At 45.1% G+C, this 19,322-nt stretch overlaps 1 protein-coding gene across 2 annotated transcripts in view; it reads left to right on the forward strand.

The window, feature by feature from the left end:
- Window positions 1–19,322, forward strand: part of TENM1 (teneurin transmembrane protein 1) — an 849,492-nt gene that overhangs the window by 819,188 nt on the left and 10,982 nt on the right. For both annotated transcript variants that reach the window (XM_038747613.1, XM_038747612.1), the window contains exon 28: window positions 8,990–9,286. In XM_038747613.1, coding sequence (XP_038603541.1) covers window positions 8,990–9,286 — 297 coding nt within the window. The remainder of the gene's footprint in view (window positions 1–8,989; window positions 9,287–19,322) is intronic.

Raw genomic sequence — 19,322 nt, forward strand, 5'->3', positions numbered from 1 at the left:
GGCGGTGAGGCACAACAGGTTCTCTCTCCCATTTTCCAGATGAGGAAACTGAGGTGCAGGGAGCAAGCAAGCAGAGGAGCAGGGATTAGAATCCAAGTCCTTTGGCTCCGAGCGCCTCCTCTTTCCACGCAGACAAGGTGCTCCATCTTCTGAGTGCAGTTGCAGAACCAGCCTTGATTGCATTGGCTTTGAGCTTGCACCTGCCCAGCGCCTAGCATGGAAATACTAAAAATGGCATTTATTAAGCTCTCACTGTGTGCAGAGCACTGTACTCTGTGCTGAGAGAGAACACCCAGGTGGGAATTAACAGTAATAATAATAATAATTATGGTACTTGCTCAGTGCTTACCATTTAATAACAATAATAATGATGGCATTTATTAAGCACTTACTCTGTGCAAAGCACTGTTCTAAGCGCTGGGGAGGTTGCAAGGTGATCAGGTTGTCCCACGTGGGGCTCACAGTCTTAATCCCCATTTTACAGTTGAGGTAGCTGAGGCACAGAGGAGTTAAGTGGCTTGCCCAAGGTCACACAGCAGACAAGTGGAGGAGCCGGGATTAAAACCCACGTCCTCTGACTCCCAAGCCCAGGCTCGTGTCACTAAGCCACGCTGCTTATCAATACAACAACAGACACATTCCCTGCCCGCAGAGAGCTTACATTCTTGTGGGAGGGAAGACGGGCGTGGAATGGGGATGGAGTAGCAATGGAGTATTCGGATCAGTTGTGTTTATTAAGCACTTACTTTGTAACCCAATTATTATTGTTATTATTATAGAGGTCTCATTGGCACTTCTCCCCGGGGTGGAGGGAGAGCTAAAATAACAAGAAGGGCGCCCATCCATAGGAATTATAAGCGCCGTCTCCCTGTTGCTCCCGAGATTTCTCGAGAGAAATCCGTACCGAAGAAGAGAATGAATCTCTTCACAATTTTGGCGTTTCCTTAACCCCACTCACTTGATCACAGTCTTCCCTTAGACTAAACTCCTGTACAGGTTGTGAGCCTTGAAGGGTCTTTTCATCCCTGTGACTTGTCTTTGTTGTGGGAGAAGCCATCGTTTTATCACTTGGCATGCAAGCAGAACAATTGTACTGATTTTAACCCAAACTGTCTGAGATGGGCCTGATTCTTTAAAGAGTGTGGATATCACCATCCCTTTTCTGGCCTTAATGATCAACTCAGCTCAAAGGTAGAAAATTATCTAGAACTTGCAGATCGCTCCCACAGCGCCTGTATATATGTATATATGTTTATGTATTTATTACTCTATTTTATTTGTTAGTATTTATTCTATTTATTTTATTTTGTTAATATGTTTTGTTGTCTGTCTCCCCCTTCTAGACTGTGAGCCCACTATTTGGTAGGGACCATCTCTATATGTACTTGTACTTCCCAAGTGCTTAGTACAGTGCTCTGCACACAGTAAGCGCTCAATAAATATGATTGAATGAATGAATGAATCACCCAACTCCCCCCCCACACACACACACAAAAAAAAAAAAAATTCTGGATAATTGAGGTTGAAGCGTTCTGTTTTTCCAGTTAATTTGCCTGTGTAATCTTACCACAGAAACACTCTGTCACATCTGTCATTAGCCATATTTCATTGCCCTCTATCCTAATCTTCATTCAGTTTCAGGCTCGATCTTTAAGGAAATTGGAAGCAAGCATTTCAGCCCCATTATCAAAACCAGGGTGCATTTTTCCCAAATTCGGAAATTGGAACCGTAGAAATCGTTACAAGTGATAAAAGGATACGTCGCCACACATTTTCTTCTGTTCACCTCGCGGTGGCTTTCGAGTGGCGTTTCTTGTTTCTGGTTCTGTAGATGACTTTATTAAGATATGCGGTCTTCAGTAACGTACTTAATCTGTCAGCCAGATAGAGCTACAAATTTTGTCAGTTTGAAAATCGCTGTGCACTCCGGTTCTGACTTTCATTAAAACATAAATTGTCACGGGTAAAGCAGCCTCCAGGAGGACGTGGGTATTTTCCAGCTATTGTAAAATGAACGGTATTACGGTTAGAGATATGTGGATGTGAAACCACAGGAAAGTTGAAGAAAAGACACCTGTTTCTTCTTGCACGTTTCCAAACTCTACGTATTGAAACGGAAAAAAAAAGTGTTCCTTTTAAACCTCTTGACTGTCGTTTGGTGGTTTGTAGAGATTACTTTCTTCAGTCTAATGGCTGTAGACCTTAGCTACTATCGTTACCGCTGCTACTCGCATGTATTTATATTGCCCTTTTCTTCCGAGAGAAGCAGCGTGGCCTAACGGAAAGAGCTCGGGCCTGGGTGTCAGAGGACCTGGGTTCTAATTCGGTTTCTGCCACTTGTCTGCTGTGTGACCTGGGCAAGTCACTTCACTTCTCTGCACTTCAGTTATCTCATCTGGAAAATGGGGATAAAATCCCACTCCTACCTAGACTGTGAACCCCATGCAAGACAGGGATTGTGCCTGGGATTGTTCCCTCGTCCCCCTCTCCATCCCCCCCACCTTACCTCCTTCCCTTCCCCACAGCACCTGTATATATGTATATGTGTTTCTACATATTTATTACTCTATTTATTTATTTATTTATTTTAATTGTACCTATCTATTCTATTTTATTTTGTTAGTATGTTTGGTTTTGTTCTCTGTCTCCCCCTTCTAGACTGTGAGCCCACTGTTGGGTAGGGACTGTCTATATATGTTGCCAGCTTGTACTTCCCAAGCGCTTAGTACAGTGCTCTGCACAGAGTAAGCGCTCAATAAATATGATTGATTGATTGGTTGCCCAATAATAATAATAATAATAATGATGGCATTTATTAAGCGCTTACTATGTGCAAAGCACTGTTCTAAGCACTAGGGAGGTTACAGGGTGATCAGATTGTCCCACGTGGGGCTCACAGTCTTAATCCCCATTTTACAGATGAGGTAACTGAGGCACAGAGAAGTTAAGTGACCTGCCCCAAGTCACACAGCTGACAATTGGCAGAGCCGGGATTTGAACCCGTGACCTCTGACTCCAAAGCCCGTGCTCTTTCCACTGAGCCACGCTGCTTCTCCTGCTAACCTTCTAACCCCAGCGCTTAGAACAGTGCATGGCACGTAATAAGTGCCATGTATAACAAATACTATTATTATTGGTAGCGGTGGTATTTCCAAGAGCCCGGGTGACTACAGAGCACAGGGACAGATGCGGAAGACTGTCCGCTGCCGAAACTAATAGTCTAACTCACATCACACTGAAATTTTTTTTCTGGTATTTGTTAAGTGCCTACACTGTGCCAGGCACTGTACTAAGTGCTGGGGTGGATATAAGCGAATCAGATTGATTGCAGTCCCTGTCCCACATGGGGTTCCCAGTTTGCAACCTCAAATCCCACCTCCACCACTTGTCTGCTGTGTGACCTTGGGCAAGTCACTTAACTTCTCTTTTGATCTGTAAAATGGGGATTAAAAGTGTGAGCCCCATGTGGGACAACCTGATTACCCTGTATCTACCCCAGTGCACAGAACAGTGCTTGGCACATAGTAAGCGCTTGACAAATACCATCATTATTATTATTGTTTTACAGACGAGGTAACTGAGGTACGGAGAAGTGAAGGTGACACAGCAGTCGTAGCTCATTGTGGGGAGGTAATGTCACTGTTTATTGTTGTATCATGCTTTCCCAAGCGCTTAGTAGGGTTGTGCACACATTAAGTGCTCAGTAAATACGATTGAATGAATGAACGAGTGGTGTATCTGGGATTAGAATCCTGTACCTTCTGACTTCCAGTGTGCTTTATCATCATCATCAATCATATTTATTGAGCGCTTACTATGTGCAGAGCACTGTACTAAGCGCTTGGGAAGTACAAATTGGCAACATATAGAGACAGTCCCTACCCAACAGTGGGCTCACAGTCTAAAAGGGGGAGACAGAGAACAAAACCAAACATACTAACAAAATAAAATAAATAGGATAGATATGTACAAGTAAAATAAATAAATAGAGTAATAAATATGTACAACCATATATACATATATACAGGTGCTGTGGGGAAGGGAAGGAGGTAAGATGGGGGGATGGAGAGGGGGACGAGGGGGAGGGGAAGGAAGGGGCTCAGTCTGGGAAGGCCTCCTGGAGGAGGTGAGCTCTCAGCAGGGCCTTGAAGGGAGGAAGAGAGCTAGCTTGGCGGATGGGCAGAGGGAGGGCATTCCAGGCCCGGGGGATGACGTGGGCCAGGCGATGGCGGGACAGGCGAGAACGAGGTACGGGGAGGAGATTAGCGGCAGAGGAGCCCATGCTGCTGTTCAGGCACCGTGCCAGACACTGAAAATTCAGGTGGTCAAATAAAATCGCACCCGGCTGTCAGGCCCAGGGTAGGGAAGCAGCAGAGCGTAATAATAATAATAATAATAATAATAATGGCATTTATTAAGCAGGCAAAGCACTGTTCTAAGCGCTGGGGAGGTTACAAGGTGATCAGGTTGTCCCTCATGGGGCTCACAGTCTTAATCCCCATTTTACAGATGAGGTAACTGAGGCCCAGAGAAATTAAGTGACTTTCCCAAAGTCACACAGGTGGTAATTGGTGGAGCCAGGATTTGAACCCATGACCTCTGATGCCAAAGCCCAGACTCTTTCTTACTGAGCCATGCCGCGTAGTGGACGAAGCCTGAGCCTAGGAGTCCGAAGGTCATCAGTTCTAATCCCAGCTCCGCCACTTGTTTGCTGTGTGACCTTAGGCAAGTCACTTCGCTTCTCTGTGCCTCAGTTACCTCATCTGTAAAATGGGGAACAAGACTGTGAGCCCTGTGCGAAACAGGGGACTGTATCCAATCTGATTTGCTTGTGTCTACCCCAGCATTTAGTAAAGTGCTTGGCACATAGTAAAGTGCTTAACAAATACCATTATTATTATTATTATTATTATTATTATTATTATTATTATGCGCCAGAAAGTCCCCAGTGCCAGTCAAGGCATATGTGCTTATGTTCACAAGGCATATGTTCACCTCCTCCAGGAGGCCTTCACAGACTGAGCCCCTTCCCTCCTCTCCCCCTCGTCCCCCTCTCCATCCCCCCCATCTTACCTCCTTCCCTTCCCCACAGCGCCTGTGTATATGTATATATGTTTGTACATATTTATTACTCTATTTATTTATTTTACTTGTACATATCTATTCTATTTATTTTAGTTTGTTAGTATGTTTTGTTTTGTTCTCTGTCTCCCCCTTTTAGACTGTGAGCCCACTGTTGGGCAGGGACTGTCTCTATATGTTGCCAATTTGTACTTCCCAAGCGCTTAGTACAGTGCTCTGCACACAGTAAGCGCTCAATAAATACGATTGATGATGATGATGATGTGCTGATTTCAGATATTTGGTGGACAAGCTCTGTCTCTGAGACGCGTGGCATGTTATTCCCTAAAGACGAGTCTTGTATGTATGGGCCTTGGGTATGCTCCATGCAGATTCATGATAAGGAAGGAAGAATATATCATCCCATGTTCGATTGTCGGCTCTTCGTGGGCAAGGAATGCTTCCTGTTGTGTTTTTCCAATCACTTGGGACAGGAAATACCCCAACTACTCCTACTACTACCTGGCTCCGCCACTTGTCAGCTGTGTGACTTTAGGAAGGTCACTTAACTTCTCTGCGCCTCGGTTACCTCATCTCTAAAATGGGTATAGATTGTGAGTCCCATATGGGACAACCTAATTACCTTGTATCCATCCCAGTGCGTAGAACAGTGCTTGGCACATAGTAAGCACTTAACAACAGTGCTTGGCACATAGTAAGTGCTTAACAAATACCATTCTTATTATTATCCCAGCTCCACTACTTATCAGCTTCGTGACTTTGGGCAAATCACTTCACTTCTCTGGGCCTCATTCATTCATTCAATCATATTTATTGAGCGCTTACTGTGTGCAGAGCACTGTACTAAGTGCTTGGAAAGTACAAGTCAGCAACATATAGAGATGGTCCCTACCCAACAGCGGGCTCACAGTCCTCAATTCCCTCATCTGTAAAATGGGGACAAAGACTGTGAGCCCCACGTGGGACAACCTGATTACCTTGTATCCACCTCAGCTCTTAGAACAGTGTTTGGCACATAGTAAGCACTTAACAAATACCATCGTTATTATTACTATTATTATTATTATTATTGTTACCACTGCTGCAACTGCTATTCCTACTTCCACCTTCCCACTGTAGATTTGGTGGGTCAGAAAAAGAGGTGACTTACTGCACTCAGAAAGCGCCCAATAAATGCGATTGAATGAATGAATATGTAGAGAAGTAGCATGGCCTAGTGACAAGAGCACGGGCTTGGGAGTCAGAGGATGTGGGTTCTAATCCTGCCTCCACCACTTGTCTGTTGTGTGATCTTGGGCAAGGCACTTCACTTCTCTGTGCCTCAGTTCCCTCATCTGGAAAATGGGGATTAAGACTGCGAGCTCCACGTGGGACAACCTGATTACCTTGTATCTACCCAGCAACTTGAACAGCACATAGTAAGCACTTAACAAATACCATTGTTATTATTATTATTATTATTATTAATGTTCACGTCTATGGTGCCTAATAGGGTGCGGGCTAAATTTGTCACTGTGCACTCATTCTCTAGGGGAGCCCACCCACTCACTTTCGGCTAACCTCCCTAGGCAGATGACTCCCAAATCCAGACCCACGGCCCGATCTTGATCTCGCATCTCCTCCCTAACCTGGCCTCTAATGGATGGTCCCTTAAAAATAATCATAATAATAATAATAATAATGGTATTTGTTAAGCGCTTACTATGTGCCAAGCACTGTTCTTAACCCTGGGGCAGAAACGAGGCGATCAGGTTGTCCCATGTGGGGCTTAGTCTTTATCCCCATTTTACAGATGAGGGAACTAAGGCACAGAGAAGTTAAGTGACTTGCCCAAAGTCACGCAGTTGGCACAGAGAAGTTAAAAGTGACTTGCCCAAAGTCACGCAGCTGACAAGTGGCGGAGCTGGGATTAGAACCCACGACATCTGACTCCCAAGCCCGGGCTATCCCCCCCCCCCATCCCAGCCCCATAGCACTTAAGTGCATATCCATAGTTTCCTTTGTTTTTATTAATGGCTGTGTCCCTGTCTATACAGTGAGCGCATTGTGGGCAGGGAATGTGTCTGTTATATTGTACTCTCCTAAGTGCTTAGTACAGTGCTCTGCACACAGTAAGCGCTCAATAAATACAATTGACTGATTGACCAACTCTCACACCACCAAACTCACCATCTTCCCTGCCCTGGGAGCTCATAACCGTGGCGTCATCTTCGACTCCTGTGAGCTTTCCTCTACCCATTCTCCTCTAGCTATCCCAGCACTTAACACGGTGTTTGGCACATAATAAGTGTTATAGTAGATGTCACGATTATTAATATTATTTGGATGTCATCACTAAAAAAAACAAAAAAACACCCATCACTGGATGACATTCTCTGACTAATCCCTCAGGGCCTTTGTTTTGTCACCCCCTTATCAGCCCCTCATGGTTCTGTCAATTCATTTATTCCCCTGCTTTTTCACTTATATTTATCTTCTGACCCTTTCACCTCTCTTTTGTTTGGCCGTCTGTGTCTGCTTGTCTCATTTATCAGATCACAAGCTCCTCCCGGGCAGGCTCCCCACCTTTCACTTCTGCTGTATGTTCCCAAGCACCTGATGAAATTCTCCACCCTTAGCAGATATTTGAAAAAATCTGGCGAGGAGGAGGAGTAGAACCATTGAGCACCAGAAATAATCCCCTTGATTGTAAACTCTGCCACAAGTGACTGAGGAAAGCTATGGAAATTCTGCTTCCGGAGGGTTGAGTCATCTGTTTTACTGGAAGCCGGTACATCTCCGATCTCGGGAACGGTTCCTCAGTTCCAGAGAAATACAGCCTCAAAATACCTGGTTGCGATGGGTGAGGGCGGAATGAGAAACTATAAGTGCCCAAAAGGGAGATTTTGGTGGAGAGGCGATTCTGTCGTTGTGACGGAAGCAAAAGGGTAGATGTGGGTTGAAATTATTTGAAAGGGCGTCGGTGTCATGGCTTAGAAAATGTGGTTTTAGCAAGGTGACTGTGAGGGTCTCCCAGGAGGGTTTACTCGGAGGCATATCCCGTTTGGTGTTTTCAGTGATCTTTTTTTCCTGTCTGCTCTTCCCTCCTCCATCTCTCCGCTGGCTCTTCTTCTAACACTCGGCTACGAGCCTCCCTCCGGGCCCCGCCTAGCATCCGACACATTGCTCTCTTTTTCCTCCCTCTTCGACCTAGTATTCTGATGGGGAAGAAGTGGTAGAGACAACCAGCTCTTTATCCTGAAGAAGCCAAGGTTCAAGCGAGGATCCCATGCTAAAGAACGTGGAATTGCAGGCAGACTCACAAAGCATGGTTTGCTAAGAGAACCTAGTCTTACACGTCTGCTTCTCGCGACCGAGGTTGGGGGCTCCTTGGGGTCATCGTTCCCTAACTGGATCACGTAAACAATCATTCATTCATTCAGTGATTCATTTAATCGTATTTATTGAGCACTTACTGTGTGCAGAGCACTGTACTAGCGTTTGGAAAGTACAGTTTGGCAACAGATAGAGACAATCCCTACCCAACAATGAGGTCATGGTCTAGAAGAGGAAGACCGACAGCAAAACCAACAGCAAAACACTTCTCTGTGCCAGCTGTGTGACTTTGGGCAAGTCATTTTACTTCTCTGTGCCTCAGTTCCCTCATCTGTAAAATGGGGATAAAGACTGTAAGCCCCACGTGGGACAAACTGATCGCCTTGTTTCTGCCCCAGGGTTAAGAACAGTGCTTGGCACATAGTAAGCGCTTAAAAAAACAAAACAAGTAGATAGGCGTCAATACCATTAAAATAAAAACACGGAACGCTTTGCGAATTTGTATCCCGTGACTGCGAAAAGCGTGGTGATGAATTTGGAGGAAAAGTGGCGTGAGGGTCTTAATACTGATGGTACGTATCCTTTCTCCCAGGCCCATAACCGGAACCTGTTATCCATTGATTTCGATCACGTGACCCGCACGGGCAAGATCTATGATGATCATCGAAAATTCACTCTCCGCATCCTCTACGATCAGACGGGGCGTCCCATTCTCTGGTCTCCCGTCAGCAGGTATAACGACGTCAACATCACCTATTCCAGTTCGGGATTAGTGACTTTCATTCAGAGAGGCACGTGGACGGAGAAGATGGAATACGATCAGAACGGGAAGATAATCTCAAGGACTTGGGCCGACGGGAAGATATGGAGCTACACGTACCTGGAAAAGGTAAGTCTGCGAAGCGCTCAATCGTTTCATAGAGAAGGGGCTAATCGTGTCCCCTGTGGGTTCCACTGGGGAAACTCGACAGTCAGAGATACTGATATGCTTTAGCTGAACATGAGACCGTTATCTGCTGAGAAACTCTCCCAGAACCCTATCCGTCTGAAAGTAGTTTGAAACCAAAGAGATTGATTACTTTCCCCAACTCCTCGTGTTAATTCTACCAATCCATCAATCGAGAGAAGGAGCATGGCCTAGTGAGCAAGGGCTCTAATCCCAATCCACCACTTGTCTGCCATGTGACCTTGGACAAGTTACTTCGCTTCTCTGTACCTCAGTTACCTCATCTGTAAAATGGGGATTAAGACCGTGAGCCCCAAATGGGACAGAGACTATGTCCAACCCAATTTACTTGTATCCAGCACTTAGTACGGTGCTTGATGCATAGTAAGTGCTTAAGAAATGCCGCAATTATTGTTACTATAATTATTGAGCCCTTTCCATTTGCAGAGCAAGGTACTGAAGGTTTGGGAGAGTACAGTGCCGAAAAGCCTCCCTTCCTTCAAGGAGCATACGATATATTGCAGTACACAGACACGCAAATAAATCATCAAAAGGGGAAATGGCAGAGTCCCAGAATACACGTTAAATGAGGTAAAGCTGGGGGTGGATTGAGGATAAAGGGGTACAGATCCAGTTGCGTTGGCGATGAAGGAGGGAGGGCGAATAGGGTGGGGAATTGAGGACTCCATCGGGGAAGTTCTCTTGTAGGAGATGTGATTTCAGTAGGATTTTGAAGGCAGGCGGAGCGGTGGTCTCTCAGATAGGACGGGGGTGGAAGTCCTGGGTCAGAGAAAGGACGTGAGCGAAGGCTCAGAGGTGAGATAGGAGACATCGAAGAATAGCAATTAGGTTGATGATAGAGGTGCGAAGCGTGTGAGCTGGGCCTGAGTAGGAGATCCGTGAGGTAGGAGGGAGAGAGCCGGGGGAGCGTCTCCAAGCCGATGAAGGAGAGATCCCGTTTAATGACGAGGTAGATAGACACGGTAGAGGCAGGACATATTTATATTCCTGTTTCCGCCTCTAGATGTTAAGCTTATTATGAGCAGGGAATACATGTGCTAACTCTGGTAAATTGTTCTCTCCCAAGCATTTGGTTCAGTGCCAAGCGCTCAGTAAATGCAATGGATCGATTAAATGAGAGGTGCATAGAGGATAATGGCAAAGTTATGGGCTCGAGAGATAGGAAGGATAGTGATATTGTCTACAGTTTTGGGAGAGATAAGGGGAGGAAAGGGTTTGGGTGGGAAGAGGAGTCTCCTTATTAATACGTTGTTGGAGATGTCAGTATACATCCTAGTAGAGATGTCCTGAAGGCTGGAGGGAATGCTAGACGGTAGAGAAGACGAGGTCAGAGCTGGAGAGGTAGATTTGGGAATTGTCCCCGTAGAGATGGAATTTGAAGCCATTGGAGGTTTTTGAGGAGTAGGGAGACATGGATTGAAAGCATTCTTAGGAAAGTGACCCGGAAGCAGAGTGAAGAGTGGATCGTGTGCTTCTTCCATCGATGTTGGCATGCTACAGGGAGCTGTTTGTGGAATTCCAGGTGCCAGATGACCCCTCCCATCTCAGAGTCATCTTCCCCTCCTAAATTCTCCATCTTAATCCTTTTATGTTTTTTACCTCTCTTCTCCTGGAAATACTCTGCAACCTCAGCTTCTCTCACAATGTTCTCTCCTGGCTCTCCCACCAGCTTTCTGTCCACTCCCTCTCCATTTCCCTCTCTGGCTCTTCCTCTGCCTCTCAAACCCCAACTCTGGGGTCCGTCAAGGCTCAGCTCAGGGTCCCCTTCTTCTCTCAATCTTCACCTGCTTCCCTGGGGGGCCCATCCGCTCCCACAGCCTCAACAACCATCTCCAGGCGGTTGAAACCCAAATCCACCTCTCCTCCTCTGCCACCTCAGGAATTCACAGCTAAGTTATCCGGCGGACACCCCCAAACCCAGCAAGTCTGAAAACAGGCTCTTCATCTTCAGTTCGAAATCTTCTCCTCCCTTACTTCCTCACCACCTCCCAATCTCCCAAACCCGCAACCCTGGCACCCTCCTCGACCTATCTCTCTCCTTCAGGTGCCCAATCCATTCCTTTACTTTTTTGAAAATTGACCTGGGATAATAATAATAATAATGGTATTTGTTATGCACTTACTATATGGCAAGGACTGTTCTAAGCACTGGGGTAGATACAAGGTAATCAGGTTGTTCCGCATGGGGCTCACAGACTTAATCCCCATTTTACAGATGAGGTCACTGAGGTGCAGAGAAGTGAAGTGACTTGCCCAAGCCACACAGCAGACATGTGGCGAAGCCGGGATTAGAACCCATGACCTCTGACTCCCAAGCTCATGCACTTTCCACTAGGCCATGCTGCTTCTCAGTTCTTCCCAGACTGAGCCCCCTTTATCCTCTCCTTCTCCCCATCCCCCCGCCCTACCTCCTTCCCCTCCCCACAGAACCTGTGTACATGTTTGTACAGATTTATTACTCTATTTTACTTGCATATATTTACTACTCTATTGTGTTAATGATGTGCATTTAGCTTTAATTCTATTTGTTCTGATGACTTGACACCTGTCCGCACATTTTGTTTTGTTGTCTGTCTCCCTCTTCTAGACTGTGAGCCCGTTGTTGGGTAGGGACCATCTCTATATGTTGCCAACTTGTACTTCCCAAGCGCTTAGTACAGTGCTCTGCACACAGTAAGCGCTCAATTAATACGATTGAATGAATGAATTGTACTCTGCCAAGTGCTTAGTAAAGTGCTCTGCATACAGTAAGCGCTCAATAAATACAACTGACTGGTGATTGAATGACTGACAAATTGCAACCATCCAGACAGTGGGATTGAAAATCTGCTAATTCAGTAGCCTGGCCAGGTTAGCGACAGGGCCTCGTGATGGATTTTTGGTTTCTTTAATTGTATTTAAGTGCTTACTGTATGCCGGCCAGTGTATTAAACACTAGAGTAGATACAAGCTAGTCTGGTTGGACATAGTCCTCATCCCACGTGGAGCTCATGGTCTGAATCCCATTTTGTGGAAGAATTAACAGAAAAGTAAAGTGATGCTCAAAAGTTGCCAGCCACTGTTGGATTGATTCTGTTTCGGGAATGTGGGACAATGATTCCCTCAGCTGGCTTGTCATTCCTAGCTTTAAAAAAGAAAAAAAACAGAAGATGCTTTTCAACTTTATCATAACCATAATAACTTTAACATGAGCTTGGGAGTCAAAGGACGTGGGTTCTAATTCCGGCTCTGCCACTCATCTGCTGTGCGACCCGGGGTAAGCCACTTCACTTCTCTGGTCGTCAGTGACCTCATCTGTCAAACGGGGATTAAGACTGTGAGCCCCACGTGGGACATCCTGATCATCTTGTATCTACCCCAGTGCTTAGAACAGTGCTCGGCACATAGTGAGCGCTTAACAGATACCGTAATTGTTGTTATTGTTACTGAAATTTTTGCGGGGAGAGTTCAATTCCAGTTAAGGGTCGGCAGAAGTTAGACTTAACGTCTTTCCACACGTCGATTCGTGGCCGTCCCCAGAGAGATCATCGTTTGGGTGATGGCCGAGAATGCTCGAATTCTCTCATAAGGCCGTGGCGATCTCTGTATATTAAAGAAGCCCATTTTGTTATCGACTGGGACCGTTCGAATTTCCTTTTTACGGTCATTAACTTTTCCGTCTTGATTTATGAGTGTCCGTTGACTTAATAGTGTAGAAATCCTTCAAGGGGCGAGGACCCGTTAAACGCCATCTTCGCCATTATGAAAGCACTTTTAGAAGCTCTTGTTAAAGCATCCTGGGTGTATTGGTTCAAAAGGAATTTTAATAAGCTAAGTTAGGGTGAACTGTTGGGGACAAATGATTGTGTGTGGGTTTTAAGTGACCCCCCCCAAGTAAACTCAGGCCCGTAATATGCATTGGCTTTAATGGCGGATATTGAGCAATATTGCCGTCTTGGGGTGATTCGGAGACTTTACTTTTGGGGGGGATTTCCAGAAGCTACCTTCCATGTTATTATTATTATTATTATTATTATTATTATTATTATTATTATTAATTATTATTATTATGACTGATAATGCAATAAACTAATAATAACAATGATAATAATGTTATATTATAACATTATTATATTATAATAATAATATAATAATAATATAATAATAATATTATATTAATTAATATTATAACATTGTTATATTATAAGTATATAATGTAGTATAGTGCATGCTATATTATATACTACATTACTGTATAGTATACTATAGTATGATATGTGATAATGATATATTATTATATAATATATTATAAGTATATATAATATATAGTTTAATATAGCATGTCATACTATTATGTATATGCTATATATTATGCATTGTGTATATTATGTATCATAATTACAATATGATGTGCTGTTATTATAATTATTGCTGTTATGATAATGATGATGGTATTTATTAAGCGCTTACTATGTGCAAAGCACTTGTAAGGATGAAATAATAATAACAATGATAATAATGATGATAATAAATGGAAGGTAGCTCCCGGATATCCCCCCAAATAATAATAGTAATGATGGTATTTGTTAAGTGCTTACTATGTGCCAAACACTGTTCCAGCGCTTGGAACAGTGCTTTGCACATAGTAAGCGCTTAGCAAATACCAACATGATTATTATTACAAGATAATCAAGTTGTCCTACGTGGGGCTCACAGTCTTAATCCCCATTTTCCAGATGAGGTAACTGAGGCACAGAGAAGTTAAGTGACTTGCCCAAATCACACAGCTTATAAGTGGTGGAGTGGGATTAGAACCCACATCCTCTGACCCCCCAAGCCCATACTCTTGAAGCCAGGCTGCTTCTCAATAATAATCATAACTGTGGTATTTGGTAAGTGCTTACTATGTGCCAAGCACTGCTCCAAGTATTGGAGTATAGATACAAGGTAATCATTCATTCATTCATATTTGTTGAGCGCTTACTATGTGCAGAGCACTGTACTAAGCGCTAATCGGGTTGGACACGGTACCTGTCCCACACGGGGCTCACAGCCTTAATCCCCATTTTATAGATGAGGTCAGTGAGGCCCCGAGAACTGAAGTGACTTGCCCAAGGCCACACAGCAGACTGTGGCAGAGCCAGAATTAGAACTCATAATAATAATAATAATAATAATAATAATAGCATTTATTAAGTGCTTACTCTGTGCAAAGCACTGTTCTAAGCGCTCGGGAGGTTACAAGGTGATCAGGTTGTCCCACGGGGGGCTCACAGTCTTAATCCCCATTTTACAGATGAGGTAACTGAGGCACAGAGAAGTTAAGTGACCTGCCCCAAGTCACACAGCTGACAGTTGGCAGAGCCGGGACTTGAACCCATGACCTCTGACACCCAGGCCCGGGCTCTTTCCACTAGGCCACTCTGCTTCTGTGTAATAGTAATAATAATTATGGTATTTGTTAAGTGCTTACTATGTGCCAGGCCACCATACTAAGCGCCGGGGTGGATATAAGCAAATCGGGTTGGTCACAGTCCCTGTCCCAAGTGGGGCTCCCAACCTCAATCCCCATTTTACAGATGAGGTAACTGAGGTCCAGAGAACTGAAGTGACTTGCCCAAGGTCACACAGCAGACAAGAGGTGGAACTGGGATTAGAACCCATGACCTTCTGACTGCTAGGCCCGGGCTCTAATAATAATAATAATAATAATGATGGCATTTGTTAAGCACTTACTATGTGCAAAGCACTGTTCTAAGCACTGGGGAGGTTACAGGGTGATCAGGTTGTCCCACGGGGGGCTCACAGTCTCAATCCCCATTTTCCAGATGAGGTAACTGAGGCACAGAGAAGTTAAGTGACTTGTCCAGGGTCACACAGCTGACAGTTGCCGGAGCCAGGATTCGAACCCATGACCTCTGACTCCAAATCCCGTGCTCTTTCCACTGAGCCACGCTGCTTCCTCTGCCCTAGCCACTAGGCCATGCTGCTTCTCTAAGTCAGATGGTATTTCTCAAAGCCCCGTCCTCCACCTCCGGTCTTCGCGCTTGGGAGTCAGGGGTCATGGGTTCAAATCTCGGCTCCGCCGCTTGTCAGCTGTGTGACTTTGGGCAAGTCAGTTAACTTCTCTGGGCCTCAGTGACCTCACCTGTAAAATGGGAATGAAGACTGGGAGCCCCATGTGGGACAACCTGATCACCTTGTATCCTCCCTAGCAGTGCTTTGCAAAGAGTTAAGCACTTAATAAATGCCATCATAGACTGTGAGCCCACTGTTGGGTAGGGACTGTCTCTATATGTTGCCAACTTGTACTTCCCAAGCGCTTAGTACAGTGCTCTGCACACAGTAAGTGCTCAATAAATATGATTGATTATCAGAACGGGCTGGCAGGTCTGTCCACATGAGGAGCTTTTCCATCCGCTTCATTCCACTTGTCGCATTTTGGATCATGTTTTATTATTATCGTTATTAGCGTAGCTTAGTGGAAAGAGCCCGGGCTCGGGAGTCAGAGGATGTGGGTTCTAATCCCTCCTCTGTAGCTTGTTTGCTGCGTGACCTTGGGCAAGTCACTTAACTTCTCTGGGCCTCAGTTACTTCATCTGTAAAATGGGGGGAAAAAGTGTGAGCCCCATGTGGGACAACCTGATTACCCAGTCGGGCCTGCCTCACTCATTCGATCCTATTTGCTGAGCGCTTGAGAAGCAGCGGGGCTCAGGGGAAAGAGTCCGGGCTTGGGAGGCACAGGTCGTGGGTTTGAATCCCGGCTCCGCCGCTTGTCTGCTGCGTGACTTTGGGCAAGTCACTTCTCTGGGCCTCAGTTCCCTCACCTGGAAAATGGGGAGGAAGACTGTGAGCCCCACGTGGGACAAACTGATCACCCCAGCGCTTAGAACAGTGCTTGGCGCATAGTAAGCGCTTAACAAAATCCAAAATTATTATTATTATTGTTAACAGTGCTTAGCACATAGTAAGCGCTTAACAAACGCCGTTATTAATAATTAATTAATTAATTAATTAATAAAAAAATAATTTTTAGACTGTGAGCCCACTGTTGGGTAGGGACTGTCTCTATATGTTGCCAACTTGTACTTCCCAAGCACTTAGTACAGTGCTCGGCACACAGTAAGCGCTCAATAAATACGATTGATGATGATGATAGTAGTATTATTCATGAAGCACTCGTGTCGGCCACTGCTCTAAGCACTGGAGTAGACAGAAGAGAATCAGTTGGGATACAGCCCCTGATCCCCATGACATCCAGTGTTAGGAGCGGGAAGAACGGCCACTGTGTCCCCTTTTTGCAGACGAGGAAGCTGAGGCCCAGAAGAGTTAAGTGAGTCATCCGTGGTCACCAGCAGGCACCTAGCAGAGCCGGAATTAGGACCTGGAACTCCCATGCTCTTGCCACTGGGCCACCCTGCTCCCCGTGTATAATAATAATAACATCATCAATCGTATTTATTGAGCGCTTACTATGTGCAGAGCACTGTACTAAGCGCTTAATAACAATAATAATAGCATTTGTTAAGCTCTTACTATAATGCCAAGCACTGTTCTAAATGCTGGGGGGATACAAGGTAATCAGGTTGTGTCATGTGGGGCTCACAGTCTTAATCCCCATTTTACAGATGAGGGAACTGAGGCCCAGAGAATTTAAGTGACTTACCCGTAGTGAAGCAGCGTGGCTCAGTGGAAAGAGCCTGGGCTTGGGGGGTCATGGGTTGTAATGCCGGCTCCACCGCCTGTCAGCTGGGTGACTTTGGGCAAGTCATTTAACATCTTTGGGCCTCAGTGACCACATCTGTAAAATGGGGATGAACTGTGAGCTCCATGTGGGACAACTTGATCACCTTGTATCTACCCCAGCACTTAGAACAGTGTTTTACACATAGTAAGCGCTTAATAAATGCCATTATTATTAGTAGTAGTAGTAGTAGTAGTAGTAGTAGTAGTAGTATTAAGTGGTGGAGCCGGGATTAGAACCCATGACCTCTGACTCCCAGGCCCAGGCTCTTTCCACTGAGCCTCGCTGCTTCTCTATACTTATAGTTAACCAAGACTAAAATTATTATTATGTGTATAGTATAATAGAGTAAGCATTATATGTATAGTAAAGCAGCGTGGCTTAGTGGAAAGAGCATGGGCTTTGGAGTCAGAGGTCACGGGTTCAAATCCCTGCTCTGCCAATTGTTAGCTGTGTGACTTTGGGCAAGTCACTTAACTTCTCTGGGCCTCAGTTATCTCAGCTGAAATATGGGGATTAAGACTGTGAGCCCCACTTGGGACAACCTGATCACCTTGTATCCTCCCCAGCGCTTAGAACAGTGCTCTGCACATAGTAAGCGCTTAACAAATGCCATTATTATTATTATTATTATATAGTATCATATGCATAGTACATATAATATGTGTAGTACATAATATGCACAATATGTGCATAATATGCATATATGTACATGATCATAACGTGCATATCGTACATAGTACAGTCCTCTGCATACAGTAAGTGCTTTATAAATATGATTGAATGAATAATATGTATAGTGCATATACGTATACTATAATTATAGTTAACTGATTCATTCAATCAATCGTATTTATTGAGTGCTTACTGTGTGCAGAGCACTGTACTAAGCGCTTGGGAAGTACAAGCCGGCAACCTATAGAGACGGTCCCTACCCCACAGCGGGCTCACGGTCTAGAAGGGGGAGACAAACAACAAAACAAAACAAAGAGAAGCAGCGTGGCTCAGTGGAAAGAGCCCGGGCTTGGGAGTCAGAGGCCATGGGTTCGAATCCCGGCTCCGCCACTTCTAAGCTGTGTGACTTTGGGCAAGTCACTTAACTTCTCTGGGCCTCAGTTGCCTCATCTGTAAAATGGGAATGAAGACTGTGAGCCCCACGTGGGATGACCTGATCACCTTGTATCCCCCCAGTGCTTAGAACAGTGCTTCGCACATAGCAAGCGCTTAACAAATACCATCATTATTATGGTATTATAATGGAGAATTATCATCCTCCCTGCTGCCCGGATTATCTTTGTCCAGAAACGCTCTGGACATATTACTCCCCTCCTCAAAAACCTCCAATGGCTACCAATCAATCTGCGCATCAGGCAGAAACTCCTCACCCTGGGCTTCAAGGCTATCCATCACCTCGCCCCCTCCTACCTCACCTCCCTTCTCTCCTTCTACTGCCCAGCCCGCACCCTCCGCTCCTCCACCACTAATCTCCTCACTGTACCTCGCTCTCGCCTGTCCCGCCATCGACCCCCGGCCCACGTCATCCCCCGGGCCTGGAATGCCCTCCCTCTGCCCATCCGCCAAGCTAGCTCTCTTCCTCCCTTCAAGGCCCTGCTGAGAGCTCACCTCCTCCAGGAGGCCTTCCCAGACTGAGCCCCTTCTTTCCTCTCCCCCTCGTCCCCCTCTCCATCCCCCCGTCTTACCTCCTTCCCTTCCCCACAGCACCTGTATATATGTATATATGGTTGTACATATTTATTACTCTATTTATTTATTTATTTTACTTGTACATTTCTATCCTACCTATTTTATTTTGTTGGTATGTTTGGTTCTGTTCTCTGTCTCCCCCTTTTAGACTGTGAGCCCACTGTTGGGTAGGGACTGTCTCTATGTGATGCCAATTTGTACTTCCCAAGCGCTTAGTACAGTGCTCTGCACATAGTAAGCGCTCAATAAATACGATTGATTGATTGATCCTCCACCTTTTAGACTGTGAGCCCACTGTTGGGTAGGGACTGTCTCTATATGTTGCCAACTTGTACTTCCCAAGCGCTTAGTACAGTGCTCTGCTCACAGTAAGCGCTCAATAAATACGATTGATGATGATGATGATGATTATTATTATTATTATGTAGACGGGTGTCAAAATCGTCAGAACAAATGGAATTCAAGCTATGTGCCCATCATTAGCAAAATAAATAGAATAGTAAATACAACTATTATTATTATTTTGAATAA

The sequence above is a fragment of the Tachyglossus aculeatus genome, chromosome 6 (assembly GCF_015852505.1).
Source record: "Tachyglossus aculeatus isolate mTacAcu1 chromosome 6, mTacAcu1.pri, whole genome shotgun sequence".
Taxonomy (NCBI): Eukaryota; Metazoa; Chordata; class Mammalia; order Monotremata; family Tachyglossidae; genus Tachyglossus; species Tachyglossus aculeatus.